The sequence below is a fragment of the Carlito syrichta genome, unplaced genomic scaffold (genome assembly GCF_000164805.1).
Source record: "Carlito syrichta isolate Samal-C Ts95f unplaced genomic scaffold, Tarsius_syrichta-2.0.1 Scaffold76736, whole genome shotgun sequence".
Classification (NCBI taxonomy): domain Eukaryota; kingdom Metazoa; phylum Chordata; class Mammalia; order Primates; family Tarsiidae; genus Carlito; species Carlito syrichta.
Window position 1 is genome coordinate 122897 of NW_007020832.1, and position 25454 is coordinate 148350.

General features: G+C 39.4%; 1 protein-coding gene across 3 annotated transcripts in view; it reads left to right on the top strand.

Annotated features, from left to right (window-relative positions):
* MAOB (monoamine oxidase B) overlaps positions 1–24216 on the top strand; it is an 86279-nt gene extending 62063 nt beyond the window's left edge. For 2 of the 3 annotated variants that reach the window (XM_021710326.1, XM_008053970.2), the window contains exons 8-15: positions 1258–1417; positions 10825–10921; positions 11965–12018; positions 13992–14049; positions 16688–16785; positions 21814–21925; positions 22516–22578; positions 23231–24216. In XM_021710326.1, the coding sequence (XP_021566001.1) occupies positions 1258–1417; positions 10825–10921; positions 11965–12018; positions 13992–14049; positions 16688–16785; positions 21814–21925; positions 22516–22578; positions 23231–23383 (795 nt within the window). In that variant the 3' untranslated portion in view covers positions 23384–24216. The remainder of the gene's footprint in view (positions 1–1257; positions 1418–10824; positions 10922–11964; positions 12019–13991; positions 14050–16687; positions 16786–21813; positions 21926–22515; positions 22579–23230) is intronic. The other variant, XM_021710320.1, reaches the window with a different exon arrangement.
* Positions 24217–25454: the final 1238 nt, after the last annotated feature.

Below are 25454 nucleotides of genomic sequence, written 5' to 3' on the forward strand. Positions count from 1 at the left end.
CAGCTTGAAAATGGTTGGTCAAAGTTCTGTAGGTCTGGATTGCAGCTGATGTCTGAAGTGGGGCAGTCTTGTGGGAATAAGCCCTCAACCCATGGGATCTGATGCTATAAGCAGGTAGATAGTATTGGAATTGAATTGGAGGACACCCAGCTGGTGTTCGCTGCAGAATTGCTTGCTTCCCTGGTGTGTGTGGAAAAATGTCTTCTGTGTTGATTGTTGTTGAGTGAGAGAATAGAAAAAGCACTTTAGTTTGAGTTTTTTCCACTCAGAGTAATCAAGATCCTTAAACTATGGGGGAAGAGGCCAGAGTTCCATAAATAATCAAAACTTAAATAAAGCCCAAAATATCCCAGACTTAAAAATTAGTCCCTTTGCCAAAAGTAACAAAACTCCTGTATCTGAAAAAGAGAATCAGAATATCTGGGGGGAGGGAGTAGAGAGTATTTACAAAAACATATAAAGGTATTATCAATCCTCTGTATTGGGCTCTTGTATAATTGGAAAACCACCACAGAAAATATTTATTCGATAAATGTCAAACACCTCCTATGTGCCTGACATTATTCTCAGAGCTGTGAACACAGTTGTGAACAAAACAGATACAAAACAGATGCAATTCTCTGTCTTCATGCAATTCTTCTTCTAGCGAAGGAGAAAGGTTATAATCAAATATATGGTTAACATATGAAGAATATCAGATAGTGATAAGTGGAGTGGAAAAAAATCAGGCAGGGAAGGAGGAAAGAGTGTACCAGAAAGTGGGATGGGAGGATTGGTCACAGAAGTTTAAATAAGGTCATCAAGGAAGGCCTCACTGAAAAGGTAATAGAGCATGGAACTGAAGGAGATGAGGGATTGACCCATTTGTCTCCTTGGGGGTAGTGTGGTGCTGGTAGATGAAACAGCCAGTGCCAAGACCCTGAAAGCCTGGCATAATCAAGGAACAGCAAGGTGGTCAAAATGACATAAGACAAAGAGGAGTGAGGGGAAGAGCAGGTGGGATCAGAGATATAACAGGTCCATTTCATGCATGGCTTTAGAAGTGATTGTGAGGAACTTGGCTTTGACTCCATGTGCTGAGTCATTGGAGGTCTTGAGCTAAAGAACAGTAAAGGCTACTTTAGGGTTTAATAAAGTCCTTCAGGCATCTTTGTTAAGAAGAGACTTAGATGTAATAAGGGTAGAATGAGAGAGAATCATTAGGAAGAAACAAAAACAACAAGGCAACCATGTTTAACCACGCTGCTTTTCTTTCAGGCTAAATATGTGATTAGTGCTATTCCTCCTATTCTGGGCATGAAGATTCACTTCAATCCCCCTCTGCCAATGATGAGAAACCAGCTGATCAGTCGTGTGCCTTTGGGTTCAGTCATCAAGTGTATGGTTTATTATAAAGAGCCCTTCTGGAGGAAAAAAAGTGAGTACTTTCCTTATATAAAAACCTTCAGAAGAAGGTCTAAGAAACTTGGTGCTAAGACATGTATTTGCGTATAACTGTTTTTATTAGAATGCTAGACAAAAAATATTAGTCTAGGTTCTAAATACAATTCTTGCAAATAAAATATATTGGCACAGACTCATGGAATGAACTTTCCTTGGAATAAACCAACCTTTTTTATAAATTAATAAAAAGTATGTAATCCTTCCATAAAATCTTATGAGAAGAGGTGATTAACCTTTGCTAATACAGTTTTTTAAAAGTATTTAAAAGGTTGATAAAGCTATTCACAAAGGTTGGGATTCTGAAAATTTTCCAGCCATCTCTCATTAGTGTCCAGATTCTACTACATTAAATTTATTTATTCATTCATATATATTCAATAAGTTTGCTACTCGACTAGATAGAACATTCCAGGGATGCTCACTGAATTGCTAGGTTCTACAATGGTGGGAATGTCCTAGAGCTGCTCTGCTTAATACACTAGTCACTAGCTACATGTGGGTACTGAACACTTGAAAGGTAATGAGACTGAGGGACCAGATATTTAAATTCAATTGCATTGTAATTGCTTTAAATGTAAATGTAAGTAGCTGCACATGGCTAGCACAATGCTAGAGTCTTACTACATTTGCTCTTATCACATCTACTTTTCTTCCAAGTAGAGACCATGTAAGAAAACTCAGCACCTGGGACAAAGACCAAAGGGCAGGATGAACTGAAAGGAATAGTGAGACTGCAGAAAGGAGAAGGTTGGGCTGGAGGCAAATGGGGAATGTGCCACTGTTTGGCGATAGGGTGATTCTTCCTGTATACTATCCTTTTTCAGTTTTATCACAGACTCCTCATTCTCCACCCTGCAGATTATCATGTTTAGGACTGTTACTGGATTGGTGCATCAGTTTAACAAGTAATGTACTCTTTGCAAAGGTCAACGCAGTGACCCACCCTAAGGAGTCCTGTCCTTTTAGTCTTTGAATCTAATGGCAGCAGCACACTAGTGCTGAGTTGCTTCTTTTTGTTACCCAGGCAACCATTTTAGATAGCTGATTGGTAACAAGGTGATGGGGTTTAGGACCAGGTATACAGTCTTCTCTTAATGACTATGAATGCCTTTATTTGTGGAGAGAATCTATAACTTTCCATTTATGCCTACAAAACTTTATCTTTATCTTAGGCCTGCTATGTGCCAGGTAAGTCATTAGGCATGAATATACAAACAAACAACAATGACAACAACAAAAACAAAAGAAAATAAAACACAAGTTCTTTACCCTTTGGATCTGATTTGGCACAAACCTTGAGTAAGACTTAAAAAAAAATGATTGCTGCTGGGCTCGGTGGCTCAGCCTGTAATCCCGCGCCTTTGGGAGGCTGAGGTGAGTGAATTGCCTGAGCCCGCGTGTTCGAGACCCGCCTGGGCAGCAAGACCTCATCTCTACAATAAATCAAAAAATCAGCCGGGCATGGTAGCGCATGCCTGTAATTCCAGCTACTGAGAAGGCTGAGGCGGAAGGATCGCCGGAGCCCAGCAGGTCGAGGCTGCGGTGGCCGGGAGCAGCCACTGCACTCTAGTCTGGGCGACAGAGTGAGACTCCAACTCAAAAAAAAAAAAAAAAGATTGTAGACATGAGATAGCCTCATCAAAGCATTTGAGAGTTCTTGTGAGTTACAACTTGAATGTATTTCTTCAACTAGCCATTATTGAACACCTATTGTATGCCAGCCATTGTGCAAGGTATTGGGAATTCAAAGGCACCTCTGTGGAAAACAGTGTGGCCATTCCTAAAAGATCTAAATATCGACCTTCCATACAACCCTGCAATCCCCCTTCTGAGAATATACCCAGAGGAGCTCATTCTATAAAAGAGATACCTGCACCTGCGTGCTTATTGCAACATTCTTCACAATAGCAAAAACATGGAACTAACCGAGCTGCCCATCAAAAGTGGACTGGATAAAAAATGTAGTACAAATACATGATGAAATATTACGCAACCATAAAGCAGGGCAAAATTATGGACTTCGCAGCAACTTGGATGGATTTAAAGTCTACAATACTCAGTGATCTATCACAGAAACAAAGATCTGAGCACCACATGTACTTACTCATAAGCAGACCCTGAACATTTATCGTAGTACTGTAAGAAAGGGATTGGTAGTGGGCGGCTTCTGCCAGGGGGAGGCACATAACATCAGTAAGGGTACCCGATCTCAAACCAGGTGAAGTGGAGATCAAAGGGAGACCCAAACTTTACCTGTACAATGACCACTTATGTACCTAACCCTAAAGTGTACCCCACATCTTTAAATTAATAAATAAAACAAACAAACAAAAAAACACAAAGGCATTTTTCCCTATCCAAAAACAAAAAACAAATGCAAGCTCAGGCGGAAGACAGTCATGCAAACTGGTAATTGAATAACAATTATGGCAACATCGAAGGGGCTTCAAAACTCACAGCCAATATGATTCCTGTTAGACTGATAAGCAATTCAATAACACTTATTTGAAGGATTTTATAATGAAATCTAAAGATGTCAACTCTCATAACAGGGTCTTTGCTTTGCATCAGACTGTCAGTGTCACTGCCAAAGACACTATAATTGACTAGTAGCACAACAGCTCAGGCAATATGAGCTAACAAGATAGAAGGGGGTAAATTTTGCAGCCCCAAACAGCCTAGCACAATTACTAGCACCTATCAGGCACACAGCAAGCAACTATTCAAGTTTTGTTTATTTATTTATTTTTTTGCTTTGTTTTATTTTACAAGTTTAGTGTGACTTGGGTTATTAAAGAGAAGGTCATTTTTGTGCTTTGATACAGTCATAGCTGATTCTTGATTGCTTCTCCCCCCCCACATTATGCTGAACACTGCTTTTATTTTATTTTTGATTGTATATATTTAAGGTGTACATCATTTTATATACAGCGGTGCCAAAAAAGTATGCATATTTTAAGAGATGTTATTATGTATCAGTTTTAGTTTGTCATAATCAGAAGTGTTTGGATGTTGATGGTAACCACTTTGAGCACCTCTTGTAATTGCAGAAGTCAAACATGACTTGTATTCATCTTATTGAGTATTACAATTTTAATACAGGTTTTCCTTTCTTAAAATGTGTATACTTTTTTTGGCATCCTGTGTGTGTGTGTGTGTGTGTGTGTGTGTGTGTGTGTGTGTGTGTGTGTGTGTATTAAATGGTGAAGTGATCTGTAGACAAACAAATTAGCATATCCATCTCTCACATGATTGCCTTGTGTGTGTAGTGAGAGCACTTGATTACTTGTAGGTTGATTATCCCAGAAAGGGTTTCCCAGGCTCTTGGTATGTAACATCTTTGTAAAGTTGCAAAGAGTCCTGAAAGGTCCAGACAACAGTCAGAAGGGCGTCCCCAAGATGGCTCTGCCTCCCAAAGACAACAAAGGCCCTAAGCGGCTTTTCCTGCCTGCGCAAAACTTAAACCTGTGCTCAAACAACCTCTCCCTATAGAAATGCTACCTCATAGTCTCCTCCAATAAAACTCAGGCATGGCACTGGCCTACCCCTGCAAGGTTCATAAATATACCTTTCTGCCTGCATAGCTCTCTCTCTCTCTCTTGCTTTCTCTCTCTGTCCCCACCACTCTCTTGTTTACTCTCTCTCTCTCCTTCTCTCTCACTCTTTCTCTTTCACTCTCTCTCACCCTCTCTCTCTCTCTCTCTCCCTCTCTCACTTTCTCTCACACTCTCTCGCCCTCTCTCCCTCCCCTTGCTTTCTCTCTCTGTCCCCGCCACTCTCTTACTCTCTTACTCTCTTTCTCTCTCAGTCTCTCTTTTTCTCTCTCTCTTGTCCTTCCTCGGTTACAGTCCCTTCGTGTAACTGCCCCTTTAATAAATCTCTTGGTTCGGACCGGTGTGGAGTCGTTACTGGTGCCAAAAACTTCTTTCAAGTCCCCTCTTCTTTGCTGGTCTTCCACCATGTCATCCTAAGTCCAGCTGCCCTCCTCAGGACTGCCTCAGCTCTTCATCTCAGCCCACTTTTGTGGAGAGGGAAGGCTGTTAGCAAAGCTTTGAACTCTTGCTGACCCCTTGCTTTTACTGGGCTAGGAAACTTTTCCACTTTTTCTTAAATCTTTACATCTGATTTATATCAATGTGTGTTGTTGATGATGAGAGCTATGTCTGCTGAAAAAAATTATAGAAGTAAACTTAGTGACCATCAAACCGTCAAATAATAAAAGCATATAAAAATATTTCTCAGCCTGGTGCAGTGGCTCACACCTGTAATTCCAGCACTTTGGGAGACTGAGGAGAGAGGATTGCCTGAGCACTTGAGTTTGAGGCCAGCCTGAGCAACACGGCAAGTCCTCATCTCTGCAACAAATCAAAAAAATTGGCTGGGAGTGGGGCGCATGCCTGTAGTTCCAGTTATTTGGAAGGCTGAGGTGAAAGGATCGCCTGGGCTCAGTAAGTCGAGGCTGCAGTGACCCTGAGTGTGTCACCACACTCCAGCCTGGGCGACAGAGTGAGACTCCAACTCAAAAATTAAAAAAAATATGTATTTATCTCCTATTCCTCCTCCCCCTAGGGAACCACCATTAGAAATTCAGATTGTTTATCTTTAAGGACTTATTGTATGCAAAGGTAATACAGGTTGAAGAGATCCTCCTTCTTTGGTCTCCCAAAGTGCTAGGATTACAGGCATGAGCCACCATGCCCAGTTGTGGTCTCAAGCATTTCAGACAAAGAATTCACAACTTGTATTTTAAATATATGTGTACACACACACACACACACACACACACACACACACACAGAAATACGTATATAGAGGAATATATATAGTGTAAATGTATATTAAATAATATGTATAAAATTTGTATGCAAATGTTATTTTAAATGTTTTTCCAAAAGCATAATTTTTTAAACATTATGTATGCATATCATACTGAAATTTGCTTTTTCTTGTTAACAATATGACACGGATCTCTCCACAGCAGTGCATTTAAATCTTTCTCCTTCTATGGCTCTATTACAAGTAGATCTGCTGTTACACACCATGCTGCCATAAACAGCTTCCTCTTTAGAGCTCTACAGATTGGTGTAGAAGCGTTTCTTTTTGATAGATTGTAAAATGGAATTATGAAGTCAATTGATTTGAATACACCTTTGCAATTTTGGTAGAGCTTCTGTCCTTTCACATCCTTGCCAGCTAATATATTTTGGATATTTGTTCCCTCCAAATCTCATGTTGAAATTTGGTCCCCAGTGTTGGAGGTGGGCCCTAATGGGAGGTGTTTGAATCATGGAGGTATATCCCTTATGAATGGCTTGGTGCTATCCTCATGGAAATAAATGAGTTCTGGCTCTATTAGTTCCCAGGAGAGCTGATTGTTAAAAAGAACCTGGCACCTCTCTCTTCTCTCTTTTGCTTTGTCTCTCACCATGTGATATGCACACACTGGTAACCCTTCACCTTCCACCATGAGTGGGAATTTCCTGAGACCCTTAGAACTATGAGCCAAATAAATCTCTTTTCTGTATACATTACTCAGCCTTAGGTATTTCTTTATAGCAACACCAGCAGACTAAGACACCAGTTAATAATATTTTTTAATTTTTTTGCCAATCAGGAAGAGGAAATTATTATTTACCTATAATTTGTAGTTCTATCATTAATAAGGCTTAGGAGCTATATCATTTTTTTTTTTTTGAGTTGGAGTCTCACTCTGTCGCCCAGACTGGAGTGCAGTGGCCGCTCCCGGACACTGCAGCCTTGACCTGCTGGGCTCCGGCGATCCTTCCGCCTCAGGCTTCCCTATAGCTGGAACCACAGGTGCACACTACCACGCCCGGCTAATTTTTAAAATTTATTGTAGAGATGAGGTCTCGCCAAGTTGCCCAGGCGGGTCTCGAATTCGTGGGCTCAGGCAATCCACTCACCTCAGCTTCCCAAAGGCACGGGATTACAGGCTGAGCCACCGAGCCCGACTGGGGCTATATCATATTATCAATTGCCTATTTATCCTTTGCTCATCAATTTTTTTTCTGTATGTATTACATATATTTTCTCCTAGTGAGGCAGTTTTTAACAATGTATTTATGATGGTTTTCTCCAACTCAATTCTCATATATACATGGGGGTTTTTTATTCCACTAATCCTTGTCATCAAGCTTCAAATATTTTTTGCAGTTCTATACATAATAACATGTGAACACAAACTACCATATACATATGTATTCCTACATTATATGTGCGTGTATTTGAAAATTATATTGTTGTAACTATAAAACATACAAAGTAGATTTTTTTAAACCTGAAATTTAAAAACGAGAATTTCTGGTATTTCTTTCCACTATCTAGATGTACAGTCTAGGTGGTGGAAGAAACCCCACTTTGGAGAGCATAGATTTATATTATTCTCACTTTGGAAAGCACAGATTTATATTATCTAGTTTGATGCACTATACTCTTTAAATAATCACTATAATTTTATATGTTTACTATCAGGTAGGACATTTCTCTTATCCTTATTTTCCTTTAATTTTGTCCTCGGTAAGTTTCTTCAGTTGTTCTTCCAGATGATTGTTATTGTCATTTCCTCAGAACTCCCCCCTCCACACCCCTCCACTCAAAAAAACTTCTATTGAATGATTTCATTCTAAATAGTCTTCTTTATCACCTCCCATAGTTACAAAATCTCCTTTTTCTCTCTTAGAATGTTGTTTAGCACTTTGGGGGAAATGTCTTCTACTCCCAGAATCATTGCTTTTTTCTTTTCACCTAAGAGTCCCTTCTGGTTTATTTGTTCGTTGTTTGTTTCTGTTTTTGTTTTTGTTTTTGTCTTTAAGGGCTTCTTTAAATGTCTTTACATATCCTTAAATATCCCCTCGTTTTTTAAGAGTGAGGTCCCACAAAGATTATGGGATGCTCTATGTGCATGAGTGGGGCTCCTGAGCTTTCTTCCTGCAACTACTAGAAATCCCACTGACAATGCATGGTTTATCCTGGCATGAGCATTACTTTTCTCTCTGTCCCTTGTTTCTTTATTTCCATCAAGTGCACCTCCTACCTGACTCAGAGGAAATCTCCCCTCTGAGGCCTTGGGAAACTTCCCAAGGAGTCCTCCCCCCACCCCATCCAGAAAGCAGCACCTTTACCCTGGCCAGCATGGCGTCCTATGCTAGCTATTTGTCCATTCCATCTGATCCCTGCATAATCAATGTGTACTTGCTCTTTGATCAGATCTTGTCCTATTTGTCTCTGATCTCTCTTGCCCTTTTATAAAAGGTGATTCCTTAGCTGGTTCTCTTATATTCTTAAATCTTATATTCATAAAGTCATTTATGAAGGTGGCTACACTAAACAACAGCTTTTCATGTGGTCAAAACAGCCTTATACTGGAAGAAGATACCTCCTAAGACTTTCATAGCTAGAGAGGAGAAGTCAATGCCTGGTTTCAAAGTTTTAAAAAACAGGCTGACTCTCTGGTTAGGAGATAACGCTGCTAGTGATTTTAAGTTGAAACCAATGCTCCTTTGCCATTCTGAAAATCCCAGGGCTCTTAAGAATGCTAAATCTACTGTTCCTGTGATTTGTAAATGGAACAATAAAGCCTAGATGATAGTACATCTGTTTACAGCATGGTTTACTGAGTATTTTAAGCCCACTCTTGAGATCTACTGCTCAGAAAAATGATTCCTCAAAAGATTACTGCCCCTTGTACCTGGTCACCCAAGAGCTCTGATGGATGCACAAGGACATTAATGCTGTTTTCATGCCTACTAACACACCATTCTGTAGCCCATGGGTCAAGGAGGAATTTCAATTTTCAAGTCTTATTATTTAAGAAATACATTTTGTAAGACTGTAGCTAACCTAAAATCTTGCCTCTCCAATGGATGGATCTGAGTGATGTAAATTGAAAATCTTCTGGAAAGGATTAACTATTCTTGATGCTATTAAGGACATTTGTGATTCACGGAAAGAGGCCGAAATATCAGTGTTAGCAGGAGTTTGGGAGTTGATTCCAACCCACTGACTTTGAGGGGTTCATGACTTCAGTGGAATAGGTAACTGCAGATGTGGTGAATATATCAAGCGAACAAGAATTAGAAGTGAAGCCTGAAGATGTGACTTAATTGTTGCAATCTCATAATAAAACTTGAATGGATGAAGAGTTGCTTGTTATGGATGAGCAAAGAAGGCGGTCTCCTGAAATGGAATCTACTCCTGGTGAAAATACTGTAAACATTGTTGAAATGACAGCAAAAGATTTAGAATGTTCCATAAACTTATAAACTTAGTTGATAAATGGATAGCAGGGTTTTAGAGAATTGACTCTAATTTTGAAAGAAGTTCTACTGTGGATGAAATGCTATCAAACTATTGCATGCTACAGAGAAATATTTCCTGAAAGGAAGAGTCAGTCAATGGCGGCAAACTTTATTGTTGTCTTTAAAAAATTGCCACAGCCACCTCAGCCTTCAGCAACCACCCCTGTGATCAGTCAGTAGTCATCAACGTTGAGGCAAGAACCTCCACCAGCAAAAAAACCTATGATTCACTGATGGCTCAGATTACCGTTAGCACTTTTTAGCCACAAAGTATTTTTAAATGAAAGGATGTATATTTTTTAATCATAATGCTAGTACTCTGTTAAAAGACTGCAGCATGGTACAACCATAACTTTTATATGCACTGGGAAGCCAAAAAATGTGTGCGACTTGCTTTATTGTGATGTTCATTTTGTTGCGGTGGTCTGGAACCAAGTGTACATTATCTGTGACGTATGCCTGTATTTGTTCGGGAAGAGTAAAGTAAGCACTTTTATCCAGAATGAGCTGAAATTGTTTCCTAAGTTGTTCTTGAATGTGGAGAGAGTCTTTGGAGGTCGTGTTTGAAAAAAAGGGTTTGGGACTCTATGAATTTTCATCATCCATGTCTTCTCTGCCTAGATAATAAATAACTATTTAAAATAGAATAAGTGACTTCTCATAAAACATGAATGCTGAGTCCCTTCGATTTTACAGTAATGAACTAGTACTTCCTTTGCACAGTTTTAACTTTATTCTGATTTCTTATGAAAGAGGAAATAGGGAGCTCAAGTATTAACTGTAAGGAAAACCAGATTTCATTAAATGATGACCTAGATGTATTTATATTATCACACCGTTCTATTCTTTGCAGAGAAGGGCTTATGATTTGATTTTTTTTCACAAAATGGTAGCTACTTTGCTCTCCTTTTGATATCAGTTTGGTTTTCCTTCATATATTTAGAGTATAATATGCTATATTTGGCCTTCTGGCTTCTCAAGTTGAAAACCGTGTGCATCATTATAACTGCTATGAGTGGTCTGATAAGATGATGAATATGTTCTCCATTTGTTGTTTTCCAAGATTACTGTGGAACCATGGTTATTGAGGGAGAGGAGGCTCCAATTGCCTACACATTGGATGATACTAAACCTGATGGCAACTATGCCGCTATAATGGGGTAAGACACATAGATGGTGTTGTGGCTGCTATTCAGTGTTGACAAGGTAATCACATACAATTAATAAATGGGTCCCAAACTTTGTTACATAATTTTTTAACCCAATGGCACTATATTCCAAATCCAGCAGGAGAAAAATTCTTATTGACTCTTTTTTAAAGTGTCTTCCAATAAATGAATATCTAGACAGAGAGTGCCAATAACATTTTAAAATTTGTTATATTAATCTTCTTTTTTATATCTAGTGGTGGGGTTAGATATATTTTGGTGAGCTATCTCTCGTTAAAAGCATGATATTAAGCCCTAACTTGGGATGTTTTACTAAGAGGACTTCTTGCAGAGGGGTAGGCATCAATGCTATTTATGTGAGATGCTAAGACTTTTGAGTCCCGCCTGGAGAAGAGCTAAGACCAGTCCAGTCTTCAGCTTGCCAGGAAAGACCAGTACAGATGGGGGAATGTCTTGGAGGCTAGAATACAGCCCAGAAAGGTGGTTGCCTGGAGCAGCCAAAATTGAGATGGGTTCTAGGACATGTATGAGTTTATCTCAGAGAGAGCCAAGGGTCAGAATGGGGAGATCAAAGCCAATTGTAAGTTGAAGGCAATTTTAGGACTAGAAATGGAGACAGATTCTAGAAGACAGGGTTCCAGGGAGGCATCCTGGTGGAGACAGAACCAAAGAACAAGGACTGGATGAAATTGGAAGGGTTCAGACATGGCTTTAACAGGGCGTTTGAGGCCCAAGGCTTATTCCTATTGGCCCCCAGCAGGGTCGGGGGAGTGAGTCAGCCATAGTATTATACTAGGCAAAAATTATGACTAGTCATCTATTTTTAGTCGTTTGTCTCCCTGAAGTTAGAAGGCGCTTTTCAGTGTCAGGAATGTAAACAGTAAAACTTTCCATCTAAGCTGTAAGCTAGTGTACAGTTTGCTTCTTTTGGTTGGCTTTTACGATATGCAATGGGCACATGTGTAGCTATAGAAATGAGACCAGAATGAAAGCAACCATTAATTTCTTCCCTTTTTCTTGTTTGTGCGTTTTAGATTTATCCTGGCCCACAAAACCAGAAAACTGGCACGTCTTACCAAAGAAGAAAGGTAATAAAGGAACTGCTCCCCGCTCCCTCCCTCCCTGTCTTCTCTTTCCCTACCATGCTTTCTTCTTTTCTGCCTACTTGCCTGCCTTTCAATCTTACTTAACTTTTCAGTTTACAGACTGCTTAATTATATGTGTATTGCCAGTGCTACATGTCTGCTATGTTAATTATAAGGGTCTTGTATAAAGGCACAGTGTTGAGAACTTAAGGATCAAGTATTCAAATGAATATTTATTGAGTTTATTGTACATAAAGCACCATACTAGGGGCTATAGAGAATACGAAAATGGATTTAGCCCAGGAACTGAAAATGTGCTTATGGAGGAGATAAATAGGTGGGCAAATCACTGTGTTGCAGGGCAGTCTGCAGTACATATATATGTGCAATGCATAATAATTACAGGTTATAGGTACAGAGGGACTCATTTCTCTGGGGTGGTAATTTCTTCTGGCAATTAGCATTCACCACTGCCAATTATTTATTCCCATACCAGTACCTAGTCACCAAGTAAGAACTGCTGAATTATATTATGGTACCTGCTTTCTGCTTCTGTCAAGGTGTTCCTCCATGACCAATGCCATCTCTGCACATGGCCAGGGCTGCAGACATCTGCCTGGGCCACTTACCGAAAAACATTCCCACTAGAATATAAGATCCTAGTCAGGCGTGGTGGCATGCATCTGTAGTTCCAGCTTCTTGGAAGGCTGAGGTGAAAGGATGGTTTGAGCCCAGCAGGTTGAGGCTGTGGTGGCTGTGAGCGTGCCACTGCACTCCAGCTTGGGTGACAAGAGTGAGACTCCAACTGAAAAAAAAAAGAGTATAAGATCCACACAGGTAGGATGTTTGTCTGGTTGGTTGTCTGCTGTATCTCCCATGCCTGGAACAAATCTTGTCCCACTTTGTCTTTTGATCTTATTTATGGTTTATTCGTTTTATACTATAATAAAATTGTATTGTTTTATGTAGACAAATGTATCCATTTTTCAATTGTGACTTCTGGATGTCTATCATGCATGAAAAAGACTTTCTTATTCCAAGATATTTTTTAAAAATCACCATTTTTCCATTACTTTGATGACTTATCTATTGTATGCAAATATTTGATCCTTTAAAAATATATTTTGGCGTAAGGAGTAATGTAGGAGTCTAACTTTGTTTCTTTTATGGGCAGCCATTTGTCCCAGTGCCATTTTATTGAATAATCTGTCTTTTCCCTATGGGTTTAAATTTCTCACCTTTATGAAGTCTAAATTAATTTTATGTCCTTTGTTCTATGTCTGTATTTAATTTGATTTATATGCTCTCCATTTGACCATTCCTCCCTGCTTGTGCCTATTTCATTTATGTAAAAACAAAGAAAAAGAGAGAGGAGAGAGAAGGAAGAGAATGAGGGAGAAGAAAACAGGCATTTTCACACACTTTTGTTTGTAGAAAGAGCTCCTGGATTTAAAATAAAAATAAAATAATACAATAAAAATAGTAATTCGGACAACACACCACTTTATTTTCTTAAAGATTTAGCTACAATCTCACATGATTAATATTAGTGCTCTCATAAAGACATGTGTAATAGAACAAAATGTCTTGTTTTTAAAAATAAAGCCTGGGCAACAGAGCAAGACTCTGTCTCTAAAAAAAGTTGTTTTTTTTTTTAATTAGCTGAATGTGGTGGTGTGTGCCTGTAGTCCTAGCTACTCAGGAGGCTGAGGCGGGAGGATTACTTGAGCCCAGGGGTTTGAGGCTGTGGTGAGCTATGATTGCACCACTGCATTCCAGCCTGAATGAGTAAGACACTGTCTCTAAAAAACAAATCAATTAATTAAAAATAAAATAAATATAAAATTAAAATGAAGCATTGACGCAAAAACAGTGGCCCATAGTCTTTTTAATGAAGGGATAGTTGTCTGTTTTACATTTTCTTTTCCTTCCTTTCTCCCTTCATTTTCACTTTTGTCTTTTGTTTCCCCCTATAGGTTGAAGAAACTTTGTGAGCTCTATGCAAGAGTTCTGGGCTCCCCAGAAGCTCTGGAGGTAAGGCTGCTTCCCAATCCTTTTCTAAGGAAAAGAGATCTTGCTTTGTCCTCAGGGGGCTAGTAGGGATAGGTTCATGAAAGTAGGACCCTAGAGCTCATGTCTTTCCTGGTATACTCACAGATGTTCCTGCAACAGGGCTGGTCAATTTATAAGTGGTCCCAGAGAGTGTGGGCCCTGGCTGTGCTGGTGGTGGATCAGGGACCCTGAAACATGCTGTGGTTTAGGTGATGCTTCCTTGTCCTTGAATTCAGAGCTCTTCCTAGAGCAGGGCATTGGGCCACTCTGATCCCAGCTCTGTCAATGAGGGAAAGAGAGGAGCTTCTGCTCCTGGTAGGGAGATCCTAGATCCTGGTAGCCAGGACAGAGATGAAAAGGGTTTCTTTTTCTCTGGTGGTCTTGTAAAAAGACCAGAGTCTCATTCATGTGCATAAACCTTTATCCACCCCACCCACTCCACCCACCCCTCCCCTGTCTCACAGGGAAAAGTAGGATGATCTGCCCTCCTCCCACATGTCTCTTTTTCTGTCTTGTTTTACTCTTAACATTGGGGATGGAAGGAAGACAGACTGATGGGCTCAGAACTCTCAGCAGAGTTTCCTAGACACCTTTGGAAGTAGCTCGAGGAAAGAGTGATCCTTAAATAAATCAAGTAGAATCCCAAGGGGGTTATAGGCGGGATGGGGGCAGGGTAGGGAGTCAGAGGGTCCAAGATAATCATAACAAGTAGCCATAACCACCTCCCTCATAATATTTAAAATGATGAATTGGTATTCTACTGACAGTCACCAGACTGCTGGGTTTTTAATGTTTTGACATGGAAGATGTCACCTTTTGCAAGTGATTATTAAATCCAGTGAAGCATTTGAAGACAATTGAGACCAAAGTACAAATGAGCAGTTAAAGCATGAGAAAAAGCTAATGAGGGGACTGAGGATATTTAACTTAATAAGCCTCTTAAATCCCAATCTTTGCAGTATGTACCATGATCTAGTTGAGCAGGTACATGGCTTAGTCCTATCACTCTAACACTTCCTTGCTCAGCTTTGGAGTGACTTGCTTCCCTCTAGTCAAGTTGTGTCTTTTGAATTTGTCATTTTTGTTCACTATTTTAAAGCAGAAATTCTACACTGCAGATGTTTTATACCTGATAAAGGTGAAACACATGCTCTTGAAGTTTCTTGTTCCTTCTCAGCAAATGAGCTAGAACAATTTGTTGACTCGCTTAGAGAGAAAAATAATGTTAATGAGGAATGTGCTTTGTTTCATTTTTTGCTTTCATATACCATTTATCAAATATGAATGCAAGCATAATTTCCAGGCTCAAAGGCAATAAGTGAAGTAGCAAAACAAAAAATACAGTATATACACACTAAAAAAAAATCACCTGACATCTGGTAAAAATTATTAGTTCATCTGTTCAAAAATACCACTCAAGATATTTCACCCTGGTAGATATTCAAGCTTTTTTGAAGTTATTTTCTGAGATACTCTCAGGCTAAAGCAGTTTGTAACTGAAGTTCCTTCAGCGACCTGTGAAATGGTTGTTTGGGGAACTTAAGATGGAAAGAAAAGCACTTCTCATATTTCCAAAAATGTTGATCATTTTTCATTTGGGAAAGTATCATTTTCTAAGAAGAATGTGGATGATTAATTACTGATGATAAAAATGAGTTGTTCCTGTCCTCATTTGCTCTTGGCCCAGAGGGCTACTGCTTTACTTTTGCTTTGGTGTCTGTTGTGTGGAAGGAAGACATTTCTGGGAGCTAGGAAAGGTGAAAGTTCAACTTTTCTTCTGATTGGCTGAAAACAGCCAGAGAAGGATGTTCAGATAATGGACGTAGCCCTCAGATGCTGGGGTGTGCAGCGTGGTGACACTGCAAAAGACCTGGGGTCATTTAACCCATCAGGAAGTACCTCATACTTTGTTAATAAGATGCTTTACAAATGACTATCCAAAGTCAGCTATGTGATTGCAGATTTTTAAAAACCAAACATATTTCAAAATCTATTTTAAATAAGCATTTTTCTCTTAAAACTATGTTCATTTTATATTTTCTAAGTAATGCTTAATGATAAAGCTTCTGTTTAGTTACTTAAATAAAGAGATCAAGCTTTACAAAATTCCAGCCAAAGTTTTGCGTGTTCATGACAAAAACCTATGTTTTAGACCAGTAATTGCTTACAAGTACCACCATCAACAGAAGTGCCACATCCACTTAAATATAGTTTGTCTGTCCAACTTCCCTTAACAAAGCTCACCTCCTCCAGTGTTTTTTTTTCTGTCCAACCACTCCAGTAAACATAAATTTTTTCCAAAACTTTTGCTGAAATCATTAGGCACCACAAACTTCTTTTAATAGGTAAGACCAGGTTAAAAATAGAAATAAACAATTGCAACTGATGAACAAGATACGAATGAACCAAATGAGAACACTTCCTAAAATTTGAATTTCTTAGTTTATTACCAAGGACATTTACCTGCCCAAAGACATATCTTCAAAAACATCAGTACAACAAAACTCTATTTCAGATATATATTTCTTCGCCAGCACAAAGCCTCTGACCTGTTTGACTTATTCTAGACTAGGTAGCTCTCTCTGCATCTCCTTCAAGTTTTTGTTCCTTTGCTTTGCAGCCGGTGCATTATGAAGAGAAGAACTGGTGTGAGGAGCAGTATTCAGGGGGCTGCTACACAACCTACTTTCCCCCCGGGATCATGACTCAATATGGAAGGTAAAGTAAAAACGTGATAAGCTATGACTGAAACCTCCTGCACCTGAATCCAAATTCTAACTAGGTTCAGGTAGCTCTTCTCTCCTGTTTATTGTAAATACAAAAAAAAAAAAAAATCCACAAGTTCCTTTTTATCTTGTGAATCAAGTGAATGAAGTCATTATAATTATATATGATCGCATTGCCTTTCACTCAATTTTTCTGAAGGAGCAATCTCAGTCAATATAACCAAAGAAGGCTGTAGCATAAGAAGAGCAATTTAGATAATCATAAGACTCACTTACATTGTCGGAAGAAGTGTGCTTAAATAGAGTTTAGAACTCAGTAAAACATCCTGAAATGCGACGTGGGAACAGCATTATAAAAGCAAAATGAATTCTAGGCTGGCCAAGAAAGGGCTTGGGTTCCTGTCCTGATTCTACCGATAACCAACTTTGTTATCCTGAACAGGCCACTTCTCTCTGAACCTCACTTTCCTTAGCAAGTGGATGAGAAAGCACAAGATGGTGCACAGTAGCCAATAATCAGTATGTTCATAAAAGTATGAGTTGTTCTTTAACATCCTTTTTGAGATATGGTTCACATACCATACACAATTTGCCCATTCAAAGTGCACAGTTCAATGACTATTAGCATTCATAGCATTGTGCATCCAAGTATGAGTTAATTGGATGTTTAGTTAATTTATTTGATGACAATAACAAGGTATGAATTAATGATTAGCAATAATTTTTATGACCACTATAGCATTACTAAACCAAGCAATAATTTACTGCTAAGAGCTCAACCTAAATGAATAGGAAATGTAGAATAGTGAGTGAAAGGCTGTTGAGAGTATACAGCAAATAGAGGGTGTGAGTAAATGAAAATGGCTATCAGTCTGTCCATAAAAACCAATCCAACAAGGATGAAAACCTGCTTATCAGAAGATACATAATGACTTTGACTAGCACTTACCTTATCTTCATGAAGATGGTCAAATATTATCCAAGAGAACATTCTGGGGCCAAAGGGCACCACCTAATAAGCTCCTGGATAATTAGGTTAATTTTAAGATAGGCCAAGTATAGAATGTGTCAATAGTATTTGTTTCATTCCATGTCTGTTTCTGTTGGCTAAGTGCCAACCATGTGCCATGTGCCATGCTGGAAACTTCAGTACCTAGAATACCTCTCCCTGCTGAGACGAAGCTGTGTTGAGAGCCAGGGTGAGGATGGGGAGAGGACAGAACATCAAATATTGACTCTAAATTACTTAGGTGAGTGCTCTAGTAGAGAAGCATAGACATACCATGGGGATGTAAGAGACAGGCTAGCCTTACCTAGAGAATTTGGGAAGGCTTCATAATGCACATGATGTAGGAGACAGAGAGAGGTTATTGGGGATACAGTCTGGGCAGACAAAATGGTATGAGCAAATGCTAGGAATACTACAGGCTCCCAGAAAGTCTGGGGGAAAAGCTCTGCATGAAGGGGCTATGGGGAATATTGAGGACAGAATGGAGAATCAGACCAGAAAGTGGGGAAGGAGCCTTTGCCTCATATGACATATTCAGGAATATAAGACTTTATCTTTCAAAAAGAACAGCCATCATTGCCTGGTTTTTGTTTTTGGCTTTGTTTTAAATCAGAAATGTGATGTGATTGGATTTATGATCTCAGAGCAGCAGGTTTTATGTTCAACCCCTTAAAGAATGTCAGATAAATGCCCTTTTAGGTGGGGAACAAAAAGGACACTCACCTGCACTGGCCTGATGCTGACCTCATGATAGAAGGAAGGTAAATCCCATTGTATCAGTCATTGGTGGTGATGGGGTAATGCCCTCTTTCATCTTTATTCCTTCCTAGGGACATATGTCAGGCTTCATATAATTATCTTCAGTTTGTAGGGTAGAAACATAGCTTAGTGACAAAACCCCCAGCCTGAGCAGATATACCTGCCCACAGGGCTTCCTTTGACTCTTCAGGGTCATGACATTTGGTGCACTGCAAGGAGTTTCATCTTCAGGGCCCTAGAAGTACACAGTAAATGTTCTGTTTCCAAAAGGAAGAGAGAGGACAGGATTAATAGTACAACTTTAGTAAGAACTAAATACACATTTTTAAAAAATATGACTCTCACTTTATCGCCCAGGCTGGAGCGCAGTGGCACGATCATGGCTCACCACAGCCTCTACCCCCTGGGTTCAGGTTATCCTTCCACCTCAGTCCCCCAAGTAGTAGCTGGGAATGTAGGTGCATGCCGCCGTGTCTGGCTAATTTTTTTGATTTCTTGTAGAGCTGAGGTTTTGCTATGTTGTCTAAGCTGGTCTTGAACTCCTGGGCTCAAGCAATCCTTCTGCCTTGATCTCCCAAAGTGCTAGCATTACAGATGTGAGCCACCACACCCAGCCTAAATACACATTTCTTCAAGAAGTTTTCTTCTGGATAGAGTGAAAAACTGATTGTAGTGATTATGCAGTAAAACTCATAAGTCACAAGAAATATATGTGGAGCTCTCCTTTATGATATCTTATATCCTTTGTAAATACATACTGTCTGTTCGTTCACCTGCAAAAGAAGGGGAAGGTGTTTTTATTATCTAGGTTTTTTTCCCCCTAAAGGAAGACAACTTCCACATGACAAGTGGAGGGAAACTATCTCTTTGTTTACAATTAATTCTTGATTTTTATATTTTTACATTCTGATTGTTAGCATGATTAGTTCTCTAAGCCTTTGTTCTCTCTTCTAATATTTCACTGTAGGGTTTCACCAGGCTTCCCAGAGGTTTCCAACCGGGGTTTGTTTTCTCTGTTTGAAAAAAGTGAACATGCAGTGAAACGTCATTGTTTAATGAACATGGAGAAAGTAAATCCACTTTCTCTTGGAGGGAACCCTTCCTGAATATCCTTAGGTTCTTGATAATTCCAGATTTATTCCATATATTGTTATCAGTGTACTAATACAGATGCTCCTTGACATATGATGGGGTTATACCCTGATAAACCCATTGTACGATAAAAATATCACAAGTTGAAAGTGTGCTCAATACATCCAATCTATTGAACATCATAGCTTAGCCTAGCCTACCTTAAACATGTTCAGAACACTTACATTAGCCTACATTGGGCAAAATCATCTAACACAAAGCCTATTTTATCATGAAATGTTAAATATCTTACGTAATTTATTGAATACTGTACCGAAAGTAAAAACCAGAACGGTTATATGGGTACTCGAGCATGATTTCTACTAAACACGTAGTACTTTCATACCTTTGTAAAGTTGAGAAATTATAAGTCAGGGACCATCTGTATTCTATTATATCTTTTCCTGTATTTCTCTTCCTTTTTTCTTGACAACCACAATAAGGGAAGGTGAAGGAAAACACACAAATTCAAGTCAGCCCATTTGGTTTTTTAATAAAAGGCCCAGTGATGTACAGTGTTGACTAAGATAGAACATGGGTATTAGCTCTCAACATCCCTTATCTGACATAGTGGATTCCTGAGAGTAGATGAATAATGGCATGCTGATAGTGTTTCCTTATGGTATCTTTGTTGTAGTCACAAAGAACTGCCCCACTTACAAGCCAAGTGATTTGACACTTCCATCCCTTGCATATCATATGGGCATTCTGTTAACCAGTAGTTATACACCAGGCAGAGCATGTAGGCTATAGTTGATATCTAGTAGACCTGGTTCAAACCCCCGCCTCTGCTATTTTTTATTAGTGTGGGTTTTGGCAAGTCACTGCACATTTCTCCATGTCTCAGTTTCCTCATGTGTAAAATGGATGATGATAATAGTAGCTACGTCATAGAGTTCTTGAAAAGATTGAAGAAATAATGCAGTAGAGAGGGGGAAGTATAACTAGGTGGTTAAGACTATGGGTCCTAGAGTCAGATTGACTGGACTCAAATACCAGCTCTGCCACTTTCTAGCTGTTACCTAGAGCAAATTACTTTGTGTTTGCTGCCGGCTGGATTCCAGGAAGTGGACTCTGAAACAATGATCAGCAGACAGGAAGTAACTTAGGGTGTGCCCTTACAGAATTGACACCTGTGAAAAGGAGAAGAAGGAAGCAGAGGTGGAAAGAGGAAGAAGTTGGGTTGTGATGCGGTTCAAATGAAAGCCTTAGCTGACTGCACAGGGGGCTCTGAAACTAGAATGGCCCTTCAGAGTTATCTCAGATTGGGGCTTAGAGCTCTGGTCTTTATAGCCTATGATGATAATTCACTGGATGCTGGGAGGAGGCATGAGCCAGGGTGATGCGGCTTTCTTCAGCAGACAATCTCTAAAGAGGGCTGACTTCAGAAGACCACCTTTCGGCAGCATATTCAGCAGCTGGGAATAAGTCTTTCATTCTTGAAGGGGATTTTGATGGTGCATCACAATATCCACCATAATCTACTTTCATATTCTCATCTGCAAAGTGAGGATAATATTTGTAGCAACCCCACAAGGTTGTTAGCTGTTATAATTCAATGCAGTAAAATTCAAAACTGATAGAAGCAAGTGCTCAATAAATAGTTATGGATCCATAACTATTTAACAGTTTTGTTAAATGTCACTGATGTTTATGAACGTCTTAGAAAACAGTGGATCATCCCCTTTAAGATATGGGGAAGCCAGAGTTCAGTGAGAGGAAGTGATTTGCCAAGTTCACTGGAGGAATAACCCAATGGGGAATTGTGGGACTGTGTCACCTTGTCCAGAGATGGAGAGCCATAAAGTGAGCCATATGACTGGGCTCACACAGTCCCTCACTTCATGTAGGTGAAGTAAATATGTATTTGACCTCCATCTTTGTCATTTCCTTTGCCTATAAGCTCTTGGTGCAGAAGTAGAACTTTGGCTTTTATTCCATTTTGTTTGTGACAAAGATCATGCAAGAGCTAGAGGAACCAAATAGACATTGTTCCTAAATAGCCAATGTCCTCCTTAATGTTTAGAAGCTGAGGAAAGTGACCAGCCTTGGCCTTTGTGGGAAAGCTCTTCTGTGGCTTTTTGAGACGGACCACTTTTACTTCTTTGCTTTTGTTCCAAGGGTTCTACGCCAGCCAGTGGGCAGGATTTACTTTGCAGGCACCGAGACTGCCACACACTGGAGCGGTTACATGGAGGGTGCTGTGGAGGCTGGGGAGAGAGCTGCTCGAGAGGTAGGGTTTGGGGTCCCAGGCTGTGGGGAAGGAGGCAACTCATAGGCCTGACATACAGATCAAAGGTGTCTGAGGTCCTGGAGGTCAACTCACCAGTGATCTCCATTTGAAGATTAATTAAATGCCATTTTGACAGCAGTCTCAGATGACGTGAACACCTTAACCCAAAAGTAATAGCAAAAATATCTAACTTGTCTGTCACCCAAGATAAAAAGAGCCCATGGGGCAAAAGATCAGCATGACTATACTTGAAAGAAGGCTTAGGTCTAATAGTCTAGAACCAAGCATATTTCTATTAGGACGCAAAATTCATTCACTGATTCATTTCACAGAAAAGATTTCCTGACAGTTTCTCTAATCTCATCACTGCTAAGGCGTGTTCACAACCATTAAATATTATGGTAGAACCTCTTATACCACAGGTGAAATACCTTTTGGAGCCTCTTAAAGATTGAGTTGACTGTTCTGGCCTTTTCCTTGGTGTTTTTGCTGGATATCCCAAGACATTAATTCAGTCCTTTATTTAGAGAGCAGATTAAGAGAAAGATGGTATCACTTTTGCTATTTGTCTTGATGCCCTTTCATTTCAGATCCTGTATGCCCTGGGGAAGATTCCAGAGGATGAAATCTGGCAGTCGGAAACAGAGTCTGTGGTAGGCTATATTTCATTTCATGAATTTAGATCTCTTTTCTCTAAATCCAGTTAATTGCAAGAACAACACACTTGTATATATTTTTTCCAAGTGATTCAACTCACAGACATTTAAATAGGTAGGAAGAATTAGAGCAGAGGTGAGAGATTTAGATGAATTTTGATAGATTTGTACCTGTCCCATCTATTGCAGATTATTGAAGAAAAATAATATTTTTTGATGCGAAGGAGACATTTCTCAGAGAGTTCTAGGCATATTAAGACCTCAATAAATGCCGGTTGAATAAATATCTAACCTGCTGATTCTCAACAGGAGGTAGCAAACAAGGAAAGGTATATTAGTATCCCTTGTCCAAGGGCAAAGAGGTGGAATGAAATGGAGCATATTTAGATCAAAAATTCATTTTAATATGCTTATCATTTTTGCAATGAAACCCCAAGAAGTTTTGTTGACTGTTAGAATGGATACATATAGGATAGAGTGAAAACACATTGTAGAGGAGAGGGTGAGCATTATGAGCAGAGGGAACATTATGTTGAATGGCTTGGAGGTGGGTAAGAATGGATCATGTTCAGAGAGCTGGAAGAAATATAGACTTTCTGAAATAAAGTGCACAAGCCCTGTACTAACACCAAACATTCTCTCAACCCAGGATGTCCCTGCACTGCCCGTCACCACGACCTTCTTGGAGAGACATTTGCCCTCTGTACCAGGCCTGCTCAAGCTGATTGGATTGACCACCATCTTTTCAGCAACTGCTTTTGGCTTCCTGGCCCACAAAAGAGGGCTACTTGTGCGAGTCTAAAGAGTGGGCATCTGTCACCACACCATCTTCTTATTGTGTTTCTGGTGTGGGTTGAAATAAAGTTCCATAAATACATACAGAAATTTCAGGGAGCATAAAGATAAGTCTGACTCTGATCACAGGAGACACAGCATCTCTCTCCATTGTGGCCCCTGGTTAATGTCCCTTACCTGGCTTAACACTCTGTTTCACCCATTTCCCAGTGTATTGCCCTCGTAATCTTTAGAATACTTAAACAGCCTTGTATAGGGTCCTCGCTGTCTCACAGCACACCTTGTCTATGCACAAGAAACTAGTTTTTTCCTTCCTTTGTGGCTTTGTGGTTGTCCTCCAACTTGCCTGTAATATCGTCATTTTCCCAAGTTCTCTACATTTGTCCTTAGAATCTTACATTGTTATATCTGAAAGACCTTAGATGCCATATAGTCCTTGCTTTCTTTTGTGTAGTTGAGTAAACTGAAGCGGACAGAGGTGGAACTTAATTGCCTAAAGGCCACAATAAGCCGCTGGTATCTGAGGTACTAGACATGGGTCCAGCGCTTTCCCCATCTCCCATCTCCTATAATCCTCAATTGCCCTCCATCACTCCCTGTCATAGTAGCAGATGGTGTTCGCTTGTGTGGGTATACTCTGCGCTAAGCTGTTCTGCACTACTCAGATGCTGTTCAGGATATAATCTTATGTCTTACTGTCTTATGCAGTGTGTCTCCAGATGATTTTAATTGTTTTGAGGGTAAAAAGTTGTCTTTTCTTCTTTTTGTATTCTCCGTTATGACTTGATATAAAATTCAGTACACACATAGATAATTAAAAATAAAAGTTGATTGACCAGATGTTTGTTGTCCTTTCTTTTGGGGTGACTACTTGCAAACTTTCAACAGATCAGATCAAGATCCAGTATTAGGCTTATAATTGTGGCTTTAGAGCATTTCGGCAAAATTTTCTTGAAGCCTGGATGATTCATACATTTTGATTGTGTGATCCATCATGGTTGGCATATGTGTGCACACTTGGTAAATGATTTATAATGATATGGCAAGGATGCTAAAAGATATGGCTCCTTGCTTTCACCCCCCCCAAGAAAAACTGTCAAAATAATTGTCATATTAATAAGCACTATGCTTAAATTATTAAGATAATTATAATATATTTCAGTTGACATTTCATATTCCTTATTAGTGCAAAGCTTTTTACTAGGTACACTCATTTATTTAAAACTATAGTTTCACAGTCCATTAAATCCTATTTGAACTACTTTTTAAATGAGATCATTTCAAAGCACTCATACCTCTCATCCCCCAAGGTCAGTTTTTATTGGGATGTATTTTAAATCCATAAATGACCATTCTTGTGCTCTCCTTTAAAAAAATGAAGCCTTTTACTCTTAGTATAAGTGAAATTTAAGAAATCTCCCAGGATAAATCAATAATAGAATAAAGTTTCTGATTTTACAGTGGCATTTACATGTGTGAATTTATAGGAACTTTAGAGACTTAGCCTGTTTTTGCATTGTTACAGCAAAATACCACAGGCTAGGTAATTTATAATGGACAGAAATATATTAACTTACAATTCTGGAGACTGGGAAGTTCAAGATCAAAGAGCCATAATCTGGACTTTTTTGCTGTGTTGTAGCATAGCAGAAGGCATCATATGGGTAAGAGAGAGACTTAGGTCCCCCATCTTAACATCACCTCACTGGGGATCATGTTTCCAACACATGAAGTTTATGGGACACATTCAAACCATAACAGAGACTAAATGAGAAAAAAAAGAATCCACTAAGGCTTTATTTATAACTGTTTTGTGAATCTGTTTTTAAATGTACTTTTAAAAACACAACATGGGGGTATCTTTTTGAGCACGCTATTCTCCAAAAAAGTCTCCCCCAAAAGTCATCACTAACTCCCAACATGTCTATTAAGAAAGAGTCAAATAAGGAACTGCCTTCTCCAAAATCCCCTGGACCACTCATCCTCCAGCTGAGTGAGGTGGCCCTTTTCTTGTTCTTCCAATAATGCATGCATAGACCTCTTGTCCTACACTTACTACATGATACTGCAATTGTGTC